The 24,906-nt window shown below is 38.9% G+C and overlaps 1 protein-coding gene across 2 annotated transcripts; it reads left to right on the top strand.

Annotated features, from left to right (window-relative positions):
• Positions 1–13,780: 13,780 nt before the first annotated feature.
• On the top strand, positions 13,781–23,879 carry tmem129 (transmembrane protein 129, E3 ubiquitin protein ligase). Of its 2 annotated transcripts, none has more exons than XM_042493174.2 (7): positions 13,781–14,068; positions 16,157–16,215; positions 19,182–19,391; positions 21,119–21,279; positions 22,183–22,342; positions 22,425–22,497; positions 23,449–23,879. In XM_042493174.2, exons 1-7 carry the CDS (start codon positions 13,864–13,866, stop codon positions 23,631–23,633), a joined length of 1,053 nt encoding a protein of 350 aa, XP_042349108.1. In that variant the 5' UTR covers positions 13,781–13,863; the 3' UTR covers positions 23,634–23,879. The 2 variants fall into 2 exon arrangements, with proteins under 2 accessions (XP_042349108.1, XP_042349106.1); XM_042493172.2 differs by having other exon boundaries at positions 13,784–14,068; positions 19,134–19,391.
• The last annotated feature ends 1,027 nt before the right edge of the window (positions 23,880–24,906 follow it).

Genomic DNA, 24,906 nt, shown 5'->3' with positions numbered 1-24,906 from the left:
TGTTTATTTTTTTATCAAACAGACTGTAATTCCTCCTACATATGTTCTTTTCTTCCTGCACTGTGTTGTTGGATGTTTGATTTTTTTTACCTTGCTAGCTACAAAACGAAAGTCCCTCTCAGCTTTTCTGTGTATTTTTTACTTGCCTAATAATGTACTTAATAAATTGCCAGCCTGTTCTCACTCGAAACTTGTCAAATAGCGTTGCTCTGTCAGTGCTTTTTGCGTACAGGCATGATACCAAAAGTTACCTTCCAAGTCCAACCAGAACGTCAGCCAGCTGGACAAATAAGAATGTGCTTTGACAAAACTGCTGGTGTTGTTATCATATGCTGGCAGATGGCTGGATGGCAGTGGGTGCGTCCACATGCAACGTGCACAGGTGGTGTCACTTGAAAACACAACCAGGCCTGGTAATAATGCTGCCACAAACACCTGAGGTTCACTTCCTGATGTGTGTGTGTGTGTGTGTGTGTGTGTGTGTGTGTGTGTGTGTGTGTGTGTGTGTGTTTTAAACCTAACCATTTGTGACATTGTTACTTAATCCTAACCATCATGACATTTGTTGTGTAAACAAAAGGACTGTGCTGCTTCATCCCACATCACAGTAACAGGCTGCATCATCCCACCATGATGTCATCCCCCCATGCAAGTTCAAGGCTTTAAGGTAAATCTGTGAATTCCATAGTATTTAAATAGGGAGTGTGTTAATATGAATGTTAACATCTCTGTTTAAAAATCATATTATGATAATGGGAGTGGGTAGCTAGGAGAACTCTGGAAGAAACAGAGGTAACTGTTTTGAATGAATGAATGAATAAATGATCTTTGCCATTATATTCAGGTGTGATGACATTTTGCAATAGATTCTTCTCTACATCCTACATCAATATTCATCAATATTGATGACCCACCTGGAAAAAAAAAAAAAAAAAAAAAGAAATAGTCAACACCATTGAAACACTTAAGAATGTAAAATCAGGTGCTGAAAAATGAAATGCAAATCCAGAACAAGAACATCCAGAACAAACATACTCCTTCCACTTTGACATCTTGTTGGAGGGAAAGATAGCATCAGATTTTAAATAGTATTCAGAGGCATATGATGGACCACAAAAGTACAATTATGAACCAGGTTCAAGAGGAGCAGCTAAGAATTAGGAGATGTAACTGCCATCACAGGGAAACTGAGTTGTTGTGTGAGGATAACCTGTGGAGAACTGGGCAAGTGTTTCGGTGAGTTACCAGCATCAGCTAGGTAATGACAATGCATCTTGTAGGATTGCTATCATATATCAATCCATAACTGAACTAGTGTTGGTAATAATCTACTGGCAGGAGAACTGACTTATTATAGTCTATCTCATATTGCCGAATGTAAGATCAGATCGGCTTAGGTGGCATTGGACCAGATGAAGGGCGTGAAGGGGGAGAGAAATGGAAAACTGTTTCCTGATAAAGTTTTGTTTGGTGAGGTACTTGTGGCGGATGTCTACTGGGTCCTGGTGGAGAATCTCACCCTTAGACCAGACGTGATATGGCTGACACAGTACATAGGCTCTGAAGCATGCTGTATGAATCCCTTTGTGCATAGATAGCCCGCTTGACCTTCAGACAGGAGCATGGCCCTCTCCAGGCCAGCAGACATGAGAATGTTTAGGGCAGGAATTTGAATTAACTATGCTATTTTCTATGCATTCAAAGGATTAAATACAATTAAAGCATTGTGAACCAAGATAATGAAGTAGATATTGATCCTGAGTTTTCAGTGGGGATGGGAAATGTTCATTTTTATGTATATTGATGCCATTATCAAGATTTCTTAACAATCCGAGTCTTAATCAATTCATACTTTCCTATTATTTGGTGGAAAGACAATACATTTTTAACAGAAATGGAATTCATTTCATTTTCACACTTAAGTGTTGGTTAATGTCTACTGTCAATTTCAGTCACTTTACTTTTCAAGTTTTTAGTGATTATTGTATTTCACTTCAAATATTTATACTGAAAAATATTGGCATCAGTAGTTTAATGGTGCGTTATAAGATGATTAGAGATCGTGACAGGATATTTAACAGGTTGCAATTCCATTTCTATCATCCATTTTATATTGCTGGGAAAACAGGTTTCTTACCCAAACAGCTGTTACTCAAATATCTGTTGTTAATGTTATGTTATAGGACCCACAGGACTCAAGTATCTATGAGCTCAATCATTACTGATTTTTGGGTTTTGAAAAAAAGCAAAAGCAGGTCCTCAATAAAAACAGGTTTCAATCCCCATCCATGGTATACAGGAGCTTTTAAAACCCAAGAATTGTTGCTTGTAATCATGAGCTTTTATCTTTTTTATCTTTTTTGAATAAAACTTGACTTTACAAATTTGAAATTGTATAATTATGATTGCAAATAGTATAGCTGATAAGTATTTAGATGTGGATAAATAAGAGACTTGTGTGACAGCCTTGCTAATTCATCTCTGTCTCTGTGCAGCTCTCCCCTGTTTTGTGCCTTGAGAGCCAGGCCATCTGTGCAGCCTGACCCAAGGGTGTGGTATCATCCTATAAAACTGACCATTAAATCTTTCTGCACAGACTGGAACACTTAATTGGCTTTAAAGGAATGGCACTAAGCTGGTTCAAATCATACTTATCAGATCATTCTCATCAATGATCAGTCCTCTGTGCATACTAAGGTCTGCTTCAGAGTGCCACAAGGTTCAGTGCTTGGACCAATCCTTTTTACTTTATATATGCTTCCCCTAGGCAACACATAATCAGAAATCACTCTGTAAATTCCAATTGTTATGCTGATGATACGCAACTATTTCTATCTATGAAACCAGATGAAACTGATCAGTTATCCAGATTTCAAACATGTCTTAAGGACATAAAAGCCTGGATGAGCCACAATTTCTTGATGTTAAATTCAGATAAAACTGAAGTTATTGTTCTTGGCCCCAGTCACCTCAGAAACTACTTCTCTAAGGATATAATTTCTCTAGATGGCATTACCTTGGCCTCTAGCACAACTGTAAGGAACCTCAGAGTTTTATTTGATCAAGATCTATCTTTTGTCTCCAATATAAAACAAACTTCAAAGTCTGCTTTCTTTCACTTGCATTATTTTGCGACAATTAGACATACCCTGTCCCAAACAGATGCCAAAAAATTAGTACATGCATTTGTTGCTTCTAGGCTGGTTTACTGTAACTCCCAAATGTCTTATGTCTCTCCAACTGGTGCAGAACGCTGCTGCATGTGTTCTAACCAGAACCAAGAGAAGGGATCATATTTTTGCTGTTTTAGCTTCGCACTCGCTCCCTAAAAAAATCCAGGATGAATTTAAAATCCTCCTCCTTACTTACAAAGCTCTAAATGGTCAGGCTCCATCCTATCTGTCACAGCTCATAGTTCCTTACCAACCCTCAAGATCACTGCGCTCTGAAAATGCAGGGTTACTTGTGGTTCCCAAAGTCTCCAAATGTAAGATGGGAGCCAGAGCCTTCAGCTACCACGCTCCTCTTTTATGGAACCATCTTCCAGTTTCGGTCAGGGAGGCAGACACCGTGTCTACTTTTAAGGGTACACTAAAGACCTTCCTCTTTCTGCACCAGTTAGAGAGACTTAAGAGATTTGTTGGGGTAACTGGATACTAGGGAGTTACAGCCTAGAATTAACAAATGCGTGTACTAATTTTTCTGCATCTGTTTGAGACAGGATATGTCTAGTTATGCAAGTGAAAGAAAGCAGTCCTAGAGGTTTGTTTTATATTGGAGGCAAAAGATAGATCTTGATCCAATATAACTCCGAGGTCCCTTACAGTTGTGCTAAGGGCCAAGGTAATGCCATCTTGAGAAATTATATCCTTAAAAAATGAGTTTCTGAGGTGTTTGGGGCCAAGAACAATAACTTCAGTTTTGCCTGAATTTAACATCAAGAAATTGTGGCTCATCCAGGCTTTTATGTCCTTAAGACATGCTTGTAGTCTAGATAACTGATCAGTTTCATCTGGTTTCATAGGTAGATACAGGTTTTTGTGTTTGGTTCTGCTTTTTGTTTCCACCCGGTTTATTGATAGTAATGATTTTGCTCCTTGTTCACCAGGGTCATTGTGGCTGCTGGTAATCTGGACAGAGGAGAGAGAGGGGCTCAGCAGTCTGAGCTCTTCTGTCTGTGTGATCAGACACTGGTGACAGATAGAGGATTTGGGAGCATATAATTCATCCTAGAGAGAGGGATAGATTGATTCTGGCTCACCTGTAAATATTTTGCCAGTTATACGTTGATGTTGGCCGGATAGAATCTAGTTTAAGATTTATTTTCTTTTTGGTGTAATAAGGAGGTGTAATAAGAAGCCACCTGGGCATTGACTGTGAGAAAGGTGTCAGTGGAAGCTTGCTGAGAGGTTGTGATTTTTTTTTCAGTTGTTTCAGAAAAAAAAACATGTCACACCCGATAGGCACACTGTACCACAGGGAAACAATGGTTTTACTGGCTACATTTTTCTAGTGATGCATCCCTGATCGGTCCTAAGACCATCTATGACCAGCTAAAACCAAAAAATACCAGCTTCCAGAACAAGCTGTTTTTTAGCTGTTTTTTTCAGCAGTGTGATGACTTATTTCACCAAAAACGTCATTCATTCCTTTTAATTTGCTGAATATATCCGTTATCGTATTAACAATGAATCATAGTGTTAGTGAGGACACCGCCAGACTGGAGCCCCTGAGCAGTTGAGGCCTAGGGCGACTGCGCACAGTCAACTGCTGTGGAGCTGCTGGCCTCAGATCCATGGCTCCCTCCTCCTCATCCTGACTCTGCCTGGCTCAGGTTGGCAGATGACGATGTGATCCTGACGCTGCGTTCCCCAGTGTTCACATTACCAGTGACAATAACCCCACGTTCACACTGCAAGCCTTAGGGCTCAAGTCAGAGCTTTTTATATAGCTGTTTAAATTATCATTTAAAATGTGGCCCTGATGTGGCCTACATGCTCAGAAGAACAACAAGACGTCACTATACGGGCACAGGCAGAGGGTGAATGAGACAAAGGGTTTCATCAGTCTCTACCTATGGCAAATGTCAATGCCCGTGTGCAATTTCAAATTGTTTTTAACCAACTCGGAAAGAATCTTTTAAGCTGCAATTCCACCTTCAACCACAGTGTGTGCTGCAATGGCAGAGTGGCGCTCTGTGTTTTCACTCATGTCCTCATTCAAGTCAGTGTTTTTTATGTAAGTATTTTTAAACAAAAGCACAGGCAGTGCTTGAATGAGACAAAGGGCTTGGTCAGTCTCTGCCTACAGCAATTCTCTCAATGTGCAATTTTAGATTGATTGGCCAACCCATCGAGGAGAGAAATGTATGCAGACAGACAGAGTGAGGGATTCTACATCTTATAGAAGGATGTTCATCTAGAGTGACGTAAAAGTGGCGTTGAATTCCGATACGTGTCATGTGGCTGTTCAGACTGAGGTCACAAAAAAGCAGATCTGTATCTGATTTAGAACCATAAATGAAAGTGGCCCAAGTCTGATCTGAAAAGATGAGATTCCATGTGATTTGTGCTTTTCACACTGACATTAAACAATCATATCTGGGTCACATAGGGGGAAAAAAAATCTGATTTTGGCCACATGGGCTCGCAGTGTGAACGTAGTGTAAAGAACATTATTTTCTTAACTCCATGTCTCCTGCCTGCTTATTGAACTGTAACATGTGCCTGACAGATGGTATGAGTCATGCTACATTTTATGTACTTAGCAGGAGTGATACATTCTCTGAGTCACCCTCATGTGCCAGCAGGATGCCAGAAAGGATGCTTTCTCCAATGATGGCAGCCAGTCCTTCCTCATGTGGTGTCACCACGGCTTTCCTGGGCCCCCAGCTGTGGTTGTTACACTCTGCCGATGCATGGCTACCCTTTGTTTGACATCAGCTTTGAAGTTAAACAATTTTTTCTTGATTTCAGCTGTTGTGCATGTCTCTGACCCTGCTGCGTGAACTGCAGTTGTGACACTGCCACTCAGTCATGTTGAGTTTGTTACTGATTCCAAAGGAAAAAACACTAAGTAACATATCTTTTCCGCTTCTGCCTCAGCAACAAGCATTTCAAGTTCAGTCTCAGTGAAGCTTTGTGAAGCTCTTCTTTTTTTGTTTCTCTTCCAGGGCGATTTTCTAGTTTTTATTTCTTTAATTGGCGATGGCATTGGGCATATTTATAGTCATTTGTAGTTATTAATGGGAGGACACAAGGTGGGTCAAGTGGCATGTGCAGCTGCGGTCAATTAACTGGGAAGTACAAAAGAAAGGTGCACAGGAACAGGCGCACAAATGCTTTTATACATGTGAAAATTTCTTTGCATAATATTTTTCAATTCAGCGCATGTAGATGCAGCAGCCTGTAGCTCCTCAAATCCTTCCTAATTTTTTTGCTATATATTTTTTTTAGACACCAAGGCCCCTTCTGCTGAAGCTTGACTTTTCTAAGATACTTATCAACATCAGGAGAAGTTGTGTGAGGTTTTGACTGGTGCAGACTGCCGACGACATACACCGAGCAGCCAGTCAACCAGAGGGGAGAAACAAAACCAAAAGCGCAGGATGAAGAGACTGAGGAGAGTCGGCATCAGGGCAAGGCTGACCCGACTTGGACCGAGAGCTGTTCCTTTACCAAGTGGATGAGATGTAACTGAGGCTCGCTCAGCAGCAGGGGACCGGGGACTGCTCTGCACACATCTTCAGAGAGACACGGTTAACACCTGGCATCCCGGATCAAGCTGTTGCACTGGATGGACTGACCTTGTGGGGGCCTTTTGGACATGGGAATCTGTTGCAAGTTGAAAATATGCATTGCAGGAATTGAACGAAGGCATCAGCAGCAACATCACTAAGCAGCTGGATGGAATCTTCATAGAAGCTGCTGATTTTAATCAACTCAACCTTCAACCCCAAAGATGTAGCAGGATCAAGGACAAATGTAATTTAAAAAAAATTGTAGGTAAAATGACTCAGAAATCTACCTTCTACCCTCTTCTCTACAATCAGTATAAAAGCTGTGCAGTGTTTTTATACATGAGGCCCCTGGTGATTTTAAACAGTCACATCACTGAATAAAGCATTTTTCATTTTTCAAGTTTTACACGTCATGTTTTTAACTTAACATGGCCATATTGAACTGAACAGCACACACACACACACACACTTACACTTACACACATAGTTACAAAGATATTTTTCAGTCCAAAGAAATCCTTTCCTGTAGTCACATTAGTGATACACCATCGCAGCGACTGTTTTGTGTTTTAGCTAAAAGCTATTATGAATAAATGATTAGGCTTCCAGAAATCTGGGTAACACTTTACAGAAAGCACACTCCTTAAATGAATTATGTGTTCTACACGTCCATTTATCTTCATAAAACAATTACCAGTCTTCTCTTGGCAGTAGTTTAGTGTGATTATTGATGTAGGATGTTACAGGCCGGGATGTAATGGAGGCAAATAGATTGGGCATTGTTTACATGAGGTTCAGGATTGTTGGTTTTCATTACTTACAGTGATCATCAACAAGGTTACAACTAAGTTGAGTCACTCCTTTGTTAACCCTTTGACACCTGGATTAACATCAGTTTTCTGGTGTTGCGTTCAGATACCTTTCACAAGTATTTGATCCTTTGAAAACTAAGCAAACTGTTTTAATATCTGTTAAAAAATATGGGGGTAAAAAGGTTATGACCATCTTGGCAAGTAATGTACAAACAAATTGCAAGAGATCAGTAACTTTTTGTTTTTGTTTTTGTTTTTGTCTTATTTTCAGGTAATTTTCCTGTTAACTTTTTACCATTTTTTATTGCAAGTTTTGGGACCATGTCTCATTAAATTCTCCCCAAAATAAAATCAGACCAAACTGCTCAGGTTTCAAAGGATTACCAGTGCTTCATCACAGAGAAGGAGAAACAGTTTGATATAGTTTAAGCCACAAATCTTGTCTGTTCTATGGTAGTAATCCGCTGGGAGATTAGCCATCCAAATTAGAGAAGACACTGCACCTGCAAGCTAATGTGGTGCACCATGTATTACAGGAACAATCTGATGAGGTGACCCATATCAAACATCTCAACTTCAGCCCACACATCTATTCCAGAACACCCACTGGCATATTTATTACTGCACCTGGACTCATGGAAGAGGATATAACACACTTCCTCTTCTTAATGAAAAGCTGAATTCAGAAAAGTCAAACAGTAAGGTAACACACTGTTAGCCTGGTGAGACCTTCCTGATAACACAAGCTCAACATTGTGTTGATTCAAACTGCAATTCTTGATCTCACAGCCATCAAAACATAAAAACATATTTTTGGGTGTCATTCTTTTGCCTTGGAAATTTTTCTTTTTTTACTATTTTCCAGCTGATGATGTAATTTTTTACCATATTTGGCTTATGGAGAAAATACATGCCATTTCCACTAGGTGTACTGTCATAATCAATGTTGCTGCAAATCATTGCAGCAACATATCCCAGACATATCTACTTGGCATATAGTATATTGAAAATAATTTATTTTCTGTGTATTTTTCATTGAAAATCATAGTAGCATCATGAAAAAAACATGGCATTTAAAGGATTAAAATTTTGTTGTAATATTTTTTAAAGCATGATTTTGAAAATCGTCTTTTGTGTGCAGTTTATTATGAGTATGTGTAATATTAAAGCGGGCCCTAAGGCATGATTGTTGTTACAGACACTATTTCTGCAATAACTTATCGCAGAAATATAATATAGAATATAATAATATATCATAATATATATATATTATATAGGTGTTTTCTCTGCTAATGTCAGACTTAAGCTTGTTGCTGTGAGAGCTGATTGGCTGCTTACATTGTTAACAATGGGGCTTAATGGAAAATGTTTGGGGCAGCAGCAAGTCTAGCTGTCATCACAATTGTCTGACTATTTTCATCAAATGGCGTTTTCATAGCATGGCAGCTGTTTTGCAAATTTTACCATTAAACAGGACGCTGTAATAACGTGAGCTTACATTGTCTAATCTGCCTTAAATGTTTCATGTTTGATATGAGTCCTGGCCTCAAAACATCTCTTTGCCAAAATTGAGTTATAGTGATAGCGCCACCTACTGCCAACAGGAAATGACATGTTTTATACTTTGATGTGCATATCCTACCAGGTTGACTACATTCAGCTCAAATGTGAAGAGGAAAGCCATCAGACCTTGATGATGTTTCTTATGAAGATTGGGAGTCTTCCTTGAACACTGTTGCCATGTGAACGCATTTGCCCCAAATTAACATGTCTTATAACAGTCCAGCCCTGACAACATCAACATGCCATTTAGTTGTCAGTAATTGTACCATCTACTGGCAACAGGAAGTAAGCCCTGTGTGATAATGTCCTTTGATATTTGTTCATAAAGGTCAACAGCAAATAAACACATATGTGTGTGATATATGCAAAGACGTGAGGTGTCGTTCATCTCTGCTTACAGCTTTACTTTTTTTAGTATCCTTTGTCTTTTTTATTGCTTCTCTGATATATAAAACTTAACATGTATATTCATACTGTAGTTTTAGTTGCTTAAGAATTCACAGCTTCCATTATGACCAATATACACAGCACAACACCACTCTGTAGAGTTGTAATGTCCATGTCATGGTAGGTTCTGTGCACATTTTCAAACACACTAACAAACTATGTCAACCACACACTTTATACCGGTAAGGGTTGCACTGACTGATTATTCAATGGAACATAGCAGGAGGAGAGACAGAGCACACACATACACACACTAATCTCAGACATACTACATTCACATTTTTCTCAATATTTAAGAAATATTGCTGGCAGCTGCTAGTGAGATCCAAGCACGTGTGGTCAGCTGGATTTCTGCTGTTTAAATATCACAGACTGAGAGATGGGCTGAACTGTGAGTATAAAGGGAGAGAGAAAATTAGAGGGGGAGCGAAGACTACAGATAAAGAAAAATAGATAGAGAGGAAACAAGAGTGATGAAGAGGATGAAGCAGAGTGAGAGAGAGAGAGAGAGAGGTTGGACTGCAATGCTGCAAAGAAGTAATCCACTCGGTTTTACAGCTCAGGAGACATTCGTAAAGCTATGCTGCCACTCTGTGGTTGGACATGGTGAGAGAGGACCATATACAGTCTGTGGGGAGGACTGAGGAGGAGGGTTTTGAGTCCTGATCATGCATGTGATGCACAAAACAGACTTATTTATTTATCTATTTATTGAACTAGTACAGGGGCTCTGTTTGCTCTTTAATCTGTTAATTCAGGTTGTGCACACTGTGCATTTTAAACACTGATAAAGTTCAGGTTTTTTTCAGGGGTTTTTTTTTTCGTTTTTATGTCTGTGCAGCGTGGTACTGAGTTGTTGAAAACCAGAATTTCCCTTTGAGAATAACAATCTATCTATTTATCTATGTAGCTAGATAGATAGATAGATAGATAGATAGATAGATAGATAGATAGATAGATAGATAGATAGATAGATAGATAGATAGATAGCTATATAGCTATCTAATAGACAGTGGTTGAAAGTGGAATCCCTTTTTTCAAGTATATTAGTATAATGTAGAGGTATTTGTACTTTATTTGAGTAATTCCATTTTTCCATTCCTCTTCTTATTCTGCTACATTTCACAGATATTCTTGCTAGTTACTTACACATAATAAGCTTAGAAAATACAACTTTACTTAGCTTGCTTACCTAGACCTTTGTATTCCCTTTAGAACAGAAACAACTGATGGGCTGTTTCCATCCTCGTCTGTCTTGTGCCATCCTTTCCAGATGTTGCCTCATCAGGCCCTCATTTTTTAACTCTTGCTCTGAGCTCCTTCTCCAGGTAGTTTTTGGGTCTTCCTCTCCCTCACTCAACAGTAAAACTAAGCAGCTCTTATCAAATATAAACCAAGATTCTGTTATTGAGCTGCGTATTTTTACAGTCTTTTACAGTCTTTTACAGTCTTATTTATTATACAGTCTTATTTATTTCTTGCGCACTGCTCTTTCCACTATGTATATAGTTTATTCTGTCATTATGTGCACTATGTGCATTGTCTTGTTTTTCTTACCTGTTTGTTGTTGTTGAGCGGAGCACTGTTACGAACAGAATTTCCCTTGGGATGAATAAAGGATTCTGATTCTAATTTCTCACCTCAAATGTTTTCAGAAACATGTTTTAGATCAGCTGTTACACAGTTGAACTGTACTACAGTTGAACTGTGAGATCCAGCCAGCCGCCTTTTTTTCTTTCTCTCTATATTTCAAAAGTAACGTTTCAGAACAGAGTCATACATAGGTTAATAGCCGTTGAAAAGAATTTCAAATAGTGATAGGAAAAGAGAGAAATAGAAACTAACAGATGAAAGACTTGACTTTGACTTGGTATTCAGGACTTGAAAGGACATGAACATGTTTATTAACCCTTTGAAACCTAGAGAAACATCAATTTTCTTGTGCTGTTTTTAGAGGCCTTTCACGAGTATTTAAACCTTTGAGCTCTGAGCAAATTGGTTTGATTTCTATAAAAACATAGCGAAAAAGACAATGAGAAACTTGGTAATGTTCCAGGAACTGCAAGAAATACGTAGATATAGTGAATTATTTTTAAAAGCTAGAGAAACATGTCTAGGGAAAAAGAAAAAAAGCTAGGGAGAAACAATATATATAATTACATATTTAAAATATGTTACAGATTTTTTTTAATCTTTTTTTTTCTTTTTTGTTCTGTTTCTTTAAACTAATTTTTCGGGGTCTTTTCTCCTTTCATTGCTCATTGTCATCTTCATGTTTTAAAGAAATCAAGCCAATTTCCTCAGGTTTCAAAGGGTTACATATTTGCATTTCATTTAGATTTAGTGGCAATTAGCAATGAGGATTGCAGATTGCAACCAGCTGAAACTTCTCCTGGTTAGAATTCCCTGAGTGTTTATTGTTCAGGAGGTTTTCGTTGCAAACTAAATTATCCACAGAGATTTCTTACTCTAAAAAAACTACTACTAAAAAAAAAGACCGCGTGAGTTAGACAGGTAAAAATACAGAGGAAATGTTGAACAGGTGTCAGTACTCATGTTGTGTTTGTTGACCCCAGCTGGCTATGCATGAGAATCTTATTTTGAGTTTATTAAATAGCTGCAGCATTTATGTGTTCTTTTATTAGTGCAGCTAAGCCTATAAAATAAAATTTATGAAAACTCCAGATACTGCAGACCTTCCATGTCTGTATTTATCAACGTGCATATTTGTTATAAATTACTTATCCAGGAGATTGAATTACAGGACCAATAAATGTCTTGAATCAATCCTCTGTCTGCCTTGTTTAGTCCTCTGTGATTAATCCTTTCAACAGGACAGCCAGTACCAAAACAGAAGATGTGGCCTTACAGATGGCACCAGGAGGAGGTGGCACCCACAGGTCCTTACCATAACCCAGGGTAAGGCTAATAGATGAATAAATCATATATAGAATACAGGGTGTATACGGAGTAGTTGTAATTCATTATAAAAAATGAAAGTAACCAGTGGTGGAAGACGTATTCAGTTCTTTTAGTACTACAGTAATACTAGATTACAAGTAAAAGTCCTGCATTCAAACTCTTACACCAAGTATAAAATTCTTAGAATTAAAATATATTTAAGGAGCCAAATGAAAAATAGGCACAAGGCAGACTGGCCAATTTCAGTTATTCTCCCAATCATATGATATGATTTATTTACAACCATTATTGCATTAATATGCTCATTATTTTAATGCTGTAGTTGTTAAAGTTGGAGCTCATTTCAGTTACTTCATATAGCCTATTGCTGCGCAAATTCTAACCTACAATTTTATGTCATAATTTATAAGTCGTATATTTTGTATTTATAGTCTCAATTTCGCAAGTAAAGTTATGAAATAATGTAGCAGAGTAAAAATACAATATATGCTTGAGATGTAGTTGAGGGGAAATAAAAAATAGCATAAAACAGAAATAAACAAAATGAAGTGCAAAAACTCAAGTATTGTACTTAGGCACAGTGAGGGGAGCAGGAAAAAAAAGGTTAAAAGTTAGAAATAAGTTAACTTACATTCAGTGGATACGTAAGGAGAATATCCCATTAACGTCCTGCGCAACTGTTTGGTGGTAATACATTTTGAGGCGCTACATCTTAATGAAAAATCAAACAGTTGATTTGGCCTTTATGCAAAGGTAGTGAAGCTAAGCCAATGAAATCAAAACTGACTATTTGCTAACATATAAATTAACATAATAATAACAACAATATATACAGTGAAAAAAAATGTTTTTTTACTGTTAAAAACTGTAGTATTAATTATTATTATTATTATTATTGTTGTTATTATATGTATATATATATATATATATATATATATATATATATATGTATATATATATATATATATATATATATATTCTATATCAGTATGTCTGTTTCACAATTTCCGGTAATCTTAATACTTCTAATTCCATGGTCACAAATTGATTTGGTCTACTAACATATTACAGTATTATCACAGTACATTATTTGTAATTTTCTATTCTATTTTTCTTTTTTTATCACTACTAGCCATCTCAACCGTTTGACAGTGGTCTTTATTTTAAAATAACTAACAAACACATAAACAAACAAAAAAAGAGTGAAGAAGTTCTTTCACCTTTAAATAATGTTGTTACACTACCTCCTCCTGTACAGTAGGTGGCGGTATGAACCTTATGAGTAACGAACTGCAATTTGCCGTGTAGAAGAAGAAACTAACAGGAAGTTGAATATGACAAACAATGCTGGTTGACCATAGTAGAGGGCTCAGATAAAGTATGGAGAGCCCGGAGTTAACTTTCACTTTAGCTTACTTGGTGTTCTCTCTCTGTTTCGTGTTCACTCCCAACGAGTTCCGCTCGGCCGGTCTGACCGTCCAGAACCTGTTCTCCTCCTGGCTGGGCAGCGAGGATGTGGGCTTCATCCAGTACCACGTCCGGAGGACCAGCATCACCGTCCTGGTGCACTCGGCTCTGCCGCTGGGTAAAACCTGACACTAACACACACACAGCGGCTCTGACACGGTTTGTCATATGTCACCCTCAGCGAGCTGACACATAGTGGATGAGTCAGCAGGTGCTCATGGTTTTCCTGCAGATGACTCGCTCCGCTGGAGAAACTCACAGCGACTCATTTGTTGACAGGCAGAGGTTGTGTTCTGTCCTAATTTATGTTTTAGCAAAGCTCATTAACACACCGAGTGTAACATACGTTCTTCTGGCTTCATGTGTTCCTGTCAACTCCTTCATGTCAAGGAGGACAGCACTGGACTGTCTCTGCACGCGCTTCCTGTTTATGGAACACGTAGCATAGTGATGCTTAACTTAAGGTCCGCGGGCCAAATCTGCCCCCCAAAACATTTCCTCATTCACAATAAAAAATAAAGTGATTGACACTGGGGATTGTTTTTTTTGTACTTCTAGTATCCATAAGTTGTCAGGGTGCATAAAACAGCATCATAATAGAGCTTGTTGATCAAAAAAAGAGCCAGTGGAGGATCCTCCACAACCCCCAACAGAGGTCCTTGATAAGACCCTAATGTCCTAAAATCCTAGAAATGTCATAAAACCAGAGAAATTAACTAAAGTAAACTGTGCTAAATACTAGAAATGCCCTGAAATCCCAGAAATGTCCTAAAATCTGAGAAATGCGTTTAAATAAGCCCAGAGCCAGACTGTAAATTTAGAGATGACACTGCAGTATTTGTAGGGACCATTAAGCATGTGTATTGATTTTATATTGTTCTATAGCTTGGTATGTATAGACAATATATTTTGAGCACTAGTGTGGGTTTGTAGTCTATGCTGTCACATTGTTCAGGTTCAGGTGGTGACATTAGGTGTTTTAAAGTCAAGGTGGAAGGAAAAATTCCCATGAGCACAGGTGCAGGAACAGACGGTTCTTGCTGTAACATAACTGTGATCACAGCAAAGCAGAAGTTAACCTGATCACGTCACGTTTACATCATATCACAAGGTAATCAACTCTGCCATCAATTTGCAACAGACGAGAACATCACCCAAAGTGTATACATTGTTTCGACATTTCCGCATAAATAACAGTCTGTCCACCTATGCAAATGACCGTATTGAATTATTTAAATTTTATTAAGAGTCAGACGGTGAGTGACAGTTAAAAAATGTTGAGTCTGTCTTTCTGGGGATTTCATGATGAAATCGGAGCACAAACACAAGAGAGTAATAGAGCAAATATTTATTTGTTACTGCTGGTCCATTTTCCCCGCAGCACAGAGGTCACCTGAGGCCGCGGTCATGCTCTCACACATGACTGGATTGTGTGACTCTTTGGTAATAAGAGTGTGGCAGTTTTGTAATTTTGAATTTCTATTTAAGTAAAAACTGAGATTGTGCACAGAGTCCAGCAGTCTTGAGTCTTGGTGTTGATACATGAGCCTCAGGGTACTCATTTTTTGTGTGTCAACAAAGGAGAAAAACTCATATGTGTTCCTGTCAGATCCTTCATCTTAACGTGGACAACACTGGACTGTTTCCACATGTTCTTCCTGTTTTTTGAACATGTAGGACAGGCATGTCCAAAGTCCAGCCCGGGGCCCAATTGTGGCCTGACTTTAAATGGCCCTTGGCTTGTCTTTCAGAGTATGCTATACATGTGGCCCACCTTTCAATTTTGGTTAATATAACAAGCTCACTTTGCATTTTTCCCATCACCTCATGATGGCAACAAAGACAACTGCAGATTCTTTAGGAGTAACTGAAATTCTATATTTTTTGAGAAATTCTGTATAAATCTTAGTAGAAATCTGTTTTCATTTAGTAATTGGGTTACCAACAAGATACTATTTTTAACCTAGCTATCAATATACAATGTTTTATTTTTAAATCTAACATCTTTGTTATTCCAAATTAGATTTCTGTATGGACAAAAATGTGATTATGAATAAATAACCAGGATAATAATACTTTCTTATGGTAGTTGGATAGTTTAGTAACTTGAATTTAACTATGAAACTAGACTGTGTGTTTAATGTGGATGTGATGTGTTCCTGATGTCAGGGTTGATGACAGCATGTGTTGTTGTCCATGTTTTCAGGTTACTACATGGGGATGTCTATCGCTGCTCCAGAGAAAAACCTGGGATACATTCACCAGGTTAGTCTTCCTCCTCTCTCTCATCGAGGTTCTGCGTGTAGGCTCCCTTAATGTTAATGGGGTAAAAGGGGGGGGTGTTTTTTAAATATGTTGTACATAAAAATGTGAATGTCATGTTCTTACAAGAGACCCATAGTGATGCTGGTAATGAGGCAGACTCGGGGTTCAGCTGGAGGGAGTTTGGTAATGAGTCATGGCACAAATGTTAGTGCAGGGGTGGCAGTCCTGTTTTCTCCAGGTTTAGGGGTAAGCATCCTCTCTCAGAGTGAGGTGTGTAAAGGCAGACAGCTGCTGGTGAGGGCTATTAATTGGATGCTCCTAATACAGGCAGGGAGAGGATAGTGTTGTTTGGGCTGCTGAGACAGGAGCTGTTAGCTCTGAACCCTGACATGGTGCTGGTGTTAGGGGGGGACTGGAACTGCAATGTGGACCCCACTATGGATAGAAGTGGGAGGACAGGAGGGGTGCAGTTCTGCTTGACCGCCTTTATATCTTCAGTCAGCATAGCAACAGGTTAGAGAAACTAGTTTTTCTGATCACCATTTTGTGGCTGCACATTTAGTTATCTCACCATGTCCCTGTCGCTCTGCTTATTGGAAATTTAATGTAAAGCTTACAAGATGCCACCTTTTCCTTCAGTTTCTTCAGTTTTCAAGAGTTTTGGGAGAGTTGAAGGAAGAGAGAGGGGCAGTTTGAGTCCCAGAGTCAGTGGTGGGATACAAGTAAGGCCCAGATAAGACTGTGTTGTCAGCAGTATACTGCCTTTTCCACAGCTGATTCCAGCAGAACCCTTGAGAATCTGGAGCAGAGTATTAGGCAGGTGGAGGTTGAGTTGGTGGGGAGTGATTGGGGGGGGTGGGGGCTTCAGGAGAAGTTGTCAGACCCTGCACACATTTAATTTGTGTGAAGAACTTTGTTCTGATGTCATCATATGTGCTACAGTGTAGCAGGAAATGTGTCAGTCTCCACCTCTCTCTGTGGACAGAGCAGACACAGCCTGTCTTCACGAGGCAGCCAGGTCTGTCTGTGTCTAGCCAAGCTGTGACCACTGAGTCTGAACATAGTCAATGTCTTTCTCAGTTTCTGATCAGTCACGCTGCTCAGATAGTTGGCAACTGTGTATTGTCTGTTTGGAGCCAAATAGCACTGAAGTTTGCTTTGAGTATTTGTGATGGATGTCCAATAGTTAATGTAATGTTCTTTTTCTTTAGCTATATTTGGTTGGGCCAGATTGTGTGAGGGCTGTCCTGAGGCCATGTGCTGTTAGAGGAGGTGAGCCGCAGCACCAGCTGGCTGAGGAGACTCTTCTCTATGTTTTCCTCTTGGCAATGAATAGCTTTGTAGTGGTAGGAGTTGGGGTCACTTGCTTTAAGTTTGTTTGTAGAATTTGATGGCTCTTTTTTGAATCTTCATTAAAAGGGGAAATTGTCCTTGTTCAGCCCTGCAGCCATTGTTGGGCATATCCCTGTGGACTTTGATGATACTCTTACAGAACTCAGTGTGTAGGGTTTTAGTTGGGTGTTTGTCCCATTTTTCAAAGTCTTGATTTGCAAGAGGATCCCATACTTCACTATCATACAGTATTATTGGTTCGATTATGGATTGGAATATTCTAATGGGTGTATTACTGTTTAAAGACTTTTTTATAGCATGGAAGGTCCTTCTCCCCTTGTCTCTGAGATCATTCAGGGCCAGATAGAAATGTCCTGTAGAGGTAATGTTTAATCCCAATATGTGTAGTTGTGTGTGTTCGATGTCTGTTGAGCCCAGCGAAAACCTATTTGGGTTTCGCTGACATCTGGGTCATTTCTGGAAGACCATAACCCTGGTCTTCTCCAGATGAACTGTCCTGGACAGGAGTTTTGCAGATGATCCAGTTGCTGTTGTAAGATCTCTTTAGATGGAGACATCAATTAGAAATCATCTGCAAAGAGTAGGCATTTAATCTCTGAGTCAGAAAGATTTTGCCAGATCATCAATATAAATATTAAACCGGGTTTAGTTATCAGGAAGATGCACATGACAACAGGTTGTCTTGATAAGGAATCCAGTGACATCATTCCCACTTTGCTGTAGCACAAAGTGGGCATATCTGTAAAGGGGAGACTCGTGTACCACAGAACCCATTTTCAATCAGATGTCTTGAGGTCAAAGGTCAAGGGACACCTGTGAAATGGCCATGGCCGTTTTTCCATTACCAAAGTTTAACTTAAATTTGAGGCATTATTAACTGTTTTCTGAAAAGGTAGCATGAAATTCTTCAGGTCCTCTAGTTTCAGGTGATGCCAGCATAATCGCTGTAGCTTTAAGAGTCGGCCCAGTACAGCCTCTTAAAGACAGGGATGTCAGCTGGAGATTAGTGCGATTTCAGAAAAGTAAGCTTGTTATGTACAGACCTTAATAGCATCACAATTAACAAATTAAGGCTGACAGCCCTGATAATTTAGTATTTAATTCTTTATTAAACTGAAAAGTTCACTTTTTATGGGGTTTGTTTTCATATTCCAATTCCAATCTTCCTAATAATTAAAAAAAACTTTCTCTTTGAAAGGGTGAACTTGCATTATTAGGCCATAATGTCATCATTATACCAGTGGCATAAAGTGGTCTCAAAATGACATTTTTATTGTATATCAAAGTTACTTACGGGACAATATAATATCCAACATGAGTTGGATATTACCTGTTTCATCTGTTCCTGTGAAATGTCATTAAACTTGTAAAGAAAACACACAGGTACTGTTAAGTTCATCCTCCTCTGTTGAAATATCCATTTTCACCAGACTTTGTGTTCATTTACAGCTAAAACATTGAAATGAAACAGTGATGCATTGAGTGGCTCTTGAGGCTGATTTCTGGTTGTGGACAGTAATTATTAATGCTGGTCTCAGCTGTGTTGTCATGTTGTGTTTCTCTAGGTGAGTGACAGCTGGAGAGCGTTTCTTCTCCTCTCTCTCTGCCTCCAGTTGGCCAGCTGGACACTCGTCATCTACTGGTCCCGCCATCACTGGCACAACCATCCCATCAGCCGGGCCCTGCAGGCCCACATCCAGCCTCCTCACTCTAGCTGGGGCTCCGTAGCGAGCAGTGTCAACACAGAGTTCAGGCGCATTGATAAGTTTGCTACAGGGGCGCCTGGAGCCAGAGTCATCGTTACTGACAGCTGGGTGTTCAAGGTGAGTCACTTGCCTCTCTCTGTATTTGCAGAGTTTCCTGTGAATTAAGGGTGCGACCTGTGGGCCACGTGCAGGTGGACACATTAACTGTTATGTCATTTAAATTATTTACAAACAGTGACAGAGGAAGTACCTAAAAGACATACTTGAATAAAATTACAGATTTCTCACCAGAGAAAGTCTTAAAGCATCTGGTATTTACTATACTCAAGTATCACAAATATTTTTTGATATTAAATGCAATTAAGTATTGAAAGTAAAAGTTCAAGTAAATGCTGTTAATAAAAAAGCAAGCGGTAAGAAGTTTAAGAATTATAAAGTTTGTTTCTTCATAACATGCACCACCTTGAAAATGGATTTAAAGAGCAAAATCCAGTTTTTCTTTCCCTCCCATTTTTCCCTCCTTCCTTTCCTATTTTTTACTAAGTTACTAAGATGCTTAGGGAAAATGTGGAGGAGTAAAAGTATACATGTTATTTAGTCAATTCAAAGTCACCTTTGTCATTTCTGCCATATGTACAGGACATAGACAGGATTTAAATGCTTTTTCTCTCAGACCCCACTGTAAACATGAAAGTACACAATCAAAAGAATTAAAAAAAATTTAAAAGTGGGTAAGTATAAAATAAAAGTTCTAAAATATTAGTTAAAGGAAGGCACAAATGAAAACAGACAAGCACCAAGTGCAAATATAATAAATAGTTCAGATGTAATAAAAAGTGAAACACAGCTTACGGATGTGTGCATAATTTAAAAAAGAGGGATTTGGTTATTTAGGAAATGTATTTTAAAAAGTGAAAGCTGATAGAAATATAAGAATTCAAGTTAAGAACAAATACTCCCAAAAACACTTAATCACTGTAACAAAGTATTATTATTTTGTTACATTACATCATTGTTTAAAAATGAAATCGATACATGGCCTGTTGGCCATATTAACATGCAGTTCTTACATTAAACACTAGGTGTCACTATAAGCACGTGTAGATTGCCAGATGCCATCAAGGCATTTTTTTTTTCCTCTGGAAAAATTGTGGTTAATGAGTCCGTTCCAGCTCTCCAGCCAAGACAGGTGAGCAGAATGAAATGACAGCGCTAATGTGGATTAAAGTTAGCGAGTCTGAAGCAGAGGCTGTGATTATACAACAGGAAGCACTATGTGCCACAGCTGCCCAGCCGAGTGATGTGATCAGATCTCGTTGTTCCACTAAGGTTTGGAAAAGTGAAATTTAATGATGATGATCAAGTATGCAGCGCAAAGTTCTTAAAACGTCTCTCATTGCAATAGTAACTGAAATTAAAGGTTGTGTTTACATTCACTCATGTCTTTTTCCAGGGGTTGCCTCAAAGAGCTCTGAATTTCCACGTATAAAGGACAGTACCTTATGTTGTCCTCCAGTATTTCATGCACATTGCATGTGCATGTGCCCGGTGCCTTCCAGCCGTCCCACATGTGACACATGTAACCAGCACTATCAGGCATTGTGCTATGTTTTAGGTGATGGAATGTTAACGTACTGCAAATCAGCAACTTCCAACTTAAAGAGCGCTCACACAGCAAGGTGCAGACCAGTACAGGCCTCAATGCAGGTCCATTCAAATTGGGACTTTTCTCCGGTAAACCATGCAAAATGTTTTTCAAATATCTTGCCTTCAACAGGATGATGTTTATTTTAACAGCCAAAAATCATACCTCCTCATGGCTGACCATTTCTGTCCCTCGTCAGGTGACCACCTACTACATCCACATGGCCTTACAGAATGAATGTCATGTGACCGTGACAGAGTCCAGACAGCACCAGCTGAGTCCAGACTCGCCGTCCCCCACACAGATCCTGACCTTGAGAGTGGACAGCATTAACCCTGCTGCCAGACCCTTTGATATCAGGTACCAATTGTGTGTGTCATATTTTCTTTAAAAATCACCCAAAAAACAAAAAATTGCCACAATTTTCTTGCCAGACATTAAAAAATAAAATAAAATCACCAAATTTTTTTCTTTAAACATCACCAGAAATGAAAAGGAAAGGAAGCCAAAATATTTTCTTCAAAAATTGCCTCGAATTTGTTTTAAGAAAAGAAAAGTGCAAAAATGTTTGTTTTGTTTTTTTTTAGAAAAAAGGTCAATGTCTAAAATGTTTTTGTTATAAAATGCCAAAAATAATAAAAACATTGCCAAGTCTTGTATTATAAAATATTTTAAAGAAAAATACAAAAATTGTTGAAATGGCTTCTTAAAATGGACACAAAAAATTAAAGGGGAAGTTTTCCCTTCAAATCAGCGGTAAAACAAGTACAGAATACAGAAATCTAAAATTGTATGCCCCTCCCCTAACCCAGAACAAAAAAGTCCCTCCCCAAAACTTACAGTTCCTTAGTTATATTTAAATATTCAGTTCTAATCCTCTTCTGAACTTATAAAAAAATTTTAACAATATATGTGTGAAAAAGCTGTTATACAGCAATAAAAAAAGAACCAATAAGGAGTATGAAAGGTCACTTCAGATTTGCCTCAAAGTCATGGAAATTTATTGGTAAAAATGTTCATCAACCTGGTGTGTGCTGAGTCCTCACATGTCAGGACAAAACAGCATATGCCATGTCCAAAAAAAACAAAAAAAAGTCACTTCTCCACAAGGCGAGGGCTGTATCATACATCACATACGATACATCCTCGGTACAGCATCAGAGTGGAGTTAAAGTACTTAAAATAATGCGTTTATGTTTTTTAAAAGCCCTACATCACTGTAACACCATGACTGTGACCAAACCTGTTTTCAACTGTTTCCAGGCTCAACTCCACAGAGTATGCAGAGCTCAGGGAGAAGCTCCATGCTCCCATCAGAAACTCTCCTAATGTCGTGATCCACCAAACCATGAGCGAACTCTTCCTGGAAACATTCAGAGCTCAGGTGGAACTCAATCAGCCATACACCCCGCCCAGTGGACAGGTGCACTACTGTTTGTTTATATGCCAGAATCCTTTCCATACCATCACAATCAAAATATAACATGTTTTCTCTCCATCCGCAGGAGATGGAGCCCTGTATCGGCTGCATGCAGGTTCCAGCAGGCACCAAGCTGGTCAGACTCTGCCACACAGAAGGTGAGAGACATTCTGTGTTAGGTCATTCATGTGTATAGTAGGCATGGGCGGTATGTAATATTTCATACCTTCCTGAGATTTCAGGGGGGTATATACGGTTTTTAAAACTTTGCTGTTGTTTGGCTTTTTAATCACACCACAACGCCGTTCTGGAGGCCTGAAAATGCAAACTTTTGAAATCGGGTTCCAGGGTATAGTCTTTTGAAAATGCCACCCCTTCTGTCTTAGTGTAAACTGGCAATGTGCAGATCCTGTGAGAACACACTTTGCGCATGATCCTAATGTTCTTTTACGGTGTGTCGTTACAAAGTTATACCACTAACTACTGGCCTGGCATGCATGCTACAGCGTTTTGACAATGTTACCATATGAACATAGATTTCTTCAAAAATGGAAATGAAAGACTTTTCAGTTTTAGTAGGGCCCTTCTCGTCTAGACGTGGCCTTAATTACCTTGTTAACATATCATAAAACGCACCTCAAACAGTAAAACTCACCCAAACCATCTTGGTTACTCTTGTGAGTAATCTAGTTAGTAAGTCCACAGTTCCAACAATCACCAGCTCCAGTTTGGTTCAAATAAATCCGTAATTCACCAAGTTGGATGTAAAGACATGCTGTTATTCCCTGCAATCTCTCTCTGTCTGCTGGCCGCCAGCTGTTTACAGTCCTGTAACTTCTCCGTCCACCACTAGGTATCGCTGTGTCTTTCAGTTCAGCTGCCTGTTCCACCAGTAGAGACTGGAGACTGAGCTCTGGAGTTGCATGCTCTTCACTACATAAAATGAGTTTGATTGAAAAAGGAGTGTCTCTATTTATGACAGTATTGACAAACATACCTTCATGATTTCTAAAGACCCTGGTATACTGTGATACCGTCCCAGTCTCGTGTGTTTGCACACATCCCTGTCCAGTGAAGCAGGTTGTGACTGAGACCGCTGTGTGTTGTAGGAGCAGAGAATGAGTCGGAGTGCCAGCAGTGTTTCTGCAGACCCATGTGGTGTCTGTCCTGTCTGTGTCGATGGTTCGCCAGCCGCCAAGACCAGCAAAGACCTGAGACCTGGTTGTCCAGCAGAGTCCCCTGCCCGACCTGTAGAGCCAAATTCTGTATACTGGACATCTGTGTGGTCCACTGACAAGACACACACAAACACACACACACACACGCACACACACACACACACACACACACACACACACACACCTCCAAACAGACTCTTTCCTCTCACAGTTATGCAGAGTGTGCTTTTAAACAGCAGACATCTAAAGGAGAGGAGCAGTGGACAGGACGCTGACTGAAGTTAGCTATTCTTTGCTTTCAATAAAAAGGGATCGTTCAGAATGATGATGTAACACTCTGATTGGTTCTAATCCCAAACATAGTTAATAGTTGTCTGGTCTGTTCAATGTGACATTTTGGGAGGTATGCTTGTTTGGTTGAATCACAAGGGAAGATATCAGTGAGCTCAGCATAAAGACTAGATGCTTTTGAAGTGTAGAAGCTGCTTTTTAGAGCGACTCACAGGTGATCACATGGTTATTCAAATGTGTCGTCTAGAGCAGCAAATCAGAAATAAAGATTTAACCCTTTAACGCTAACACCTGCATAAACATCAGATTTCTTGTGCCGTGTTCAGATGCCTTTCACAAACATTTAAACCTATTAAATCAGATAGAATTTGTTTGATTTTTTTAGAAAATAAAAAGAAAACATGGAAGAAACATAATGAGCAACTTGGCAAGGAATGGTCAATAAACTGCAAAAACAAATAAAAAGTTTACCAGGAAATGAACTGAAAAGTAGCTGGGGGGAATGTTAGATATTATCAAATTACAAAAGGAAAATGTCAAGAAACTATATTTATAATTCTGTTAATATTATCTTTAAAATTATCTTTCAGAATAAAGAAAAAACATTAAATATTTGAGCACTTTCCTGAGGTCATTTTCTTATTTTTTTTATGCTTATTTTCTTTTAATTTTTAATTATTTATTGCCAGTTCTGTGGTCATTTCTTCTTAGGCTGCTTGTTGCCCTCTCCCTATGTTTTTTAAAAGAAACGGAGCCAATTTTCTCATGTTTCAAAGGTTTCACCAGTAAACTAACATATTTATTCTTTCCCAAATCCGTCCATGTTCTCAATGAAAATGTTATTCTGCAAATGTGCAGGTTGGAGACCAGGTGAATTCATACATATGGAAATGAATGAAGGATGAATGAAGGAAAAAAATCTCTACGACAGTGGCATCTGGAGTTGTAGCTGTAAGGCATCTTTATTTCCCCTTTTCAAAATTGGACCTGATGTCACATAGGGTAGAGAGGTCACACTATTTGAAAACTGTTAGTTTTGACACAGTGAAGGCTGTAAATATATATTCAGATGACAGAGCACAGCCTTTCATTCTGAGC

Source organism: Plectropomus leopardus, chromosome 8 (assembly GCF_026936395.1).
Source record: "Plectropomus leopardus strain MGB_pleo_1.0 chromosome 8, ASM2693639v1, whole genome shotgun sequence".
NCBI classification, from domain to species: Eukaryota; Metazoa; Chordata; class Actinopteri; order Perciformes; family Serranidae; genus Plectropomus; species Plectropomus leopardus.
Note: the sequence above shows the minus strand (reverse complement) of the source record. Positions and strands in the feature narration are given on the sequence as shown.

What these genes read in the sequence shown, in the direction of transcription:
- tmem129 (XM_042493172.2), top strand. Translation starts at nt 13,864, where the DNA reads ATGGAGAGCCCGGAGTTAACTTTCACTTTAGCTTACTTGGTGTTCTCT. An exon ending in ACCTGGGATACATTCACCAG is followed by an intron (nt 16,216 to 19,133) that starts GTTAGTCTTCCT and finishes GTGTTTCTCTAG; the next exon opens with GTGAGTGACAGCTGGAGAGC. An exon ending in ACACCCCGCCCAGTGGACAG is followed by an intron (nt 22,343 to 22,424) that starts GTGCACTACTGT and finishes CTCCATCCGCAG; the next exon opens with GAGATGGAGCCCTGTATCGG.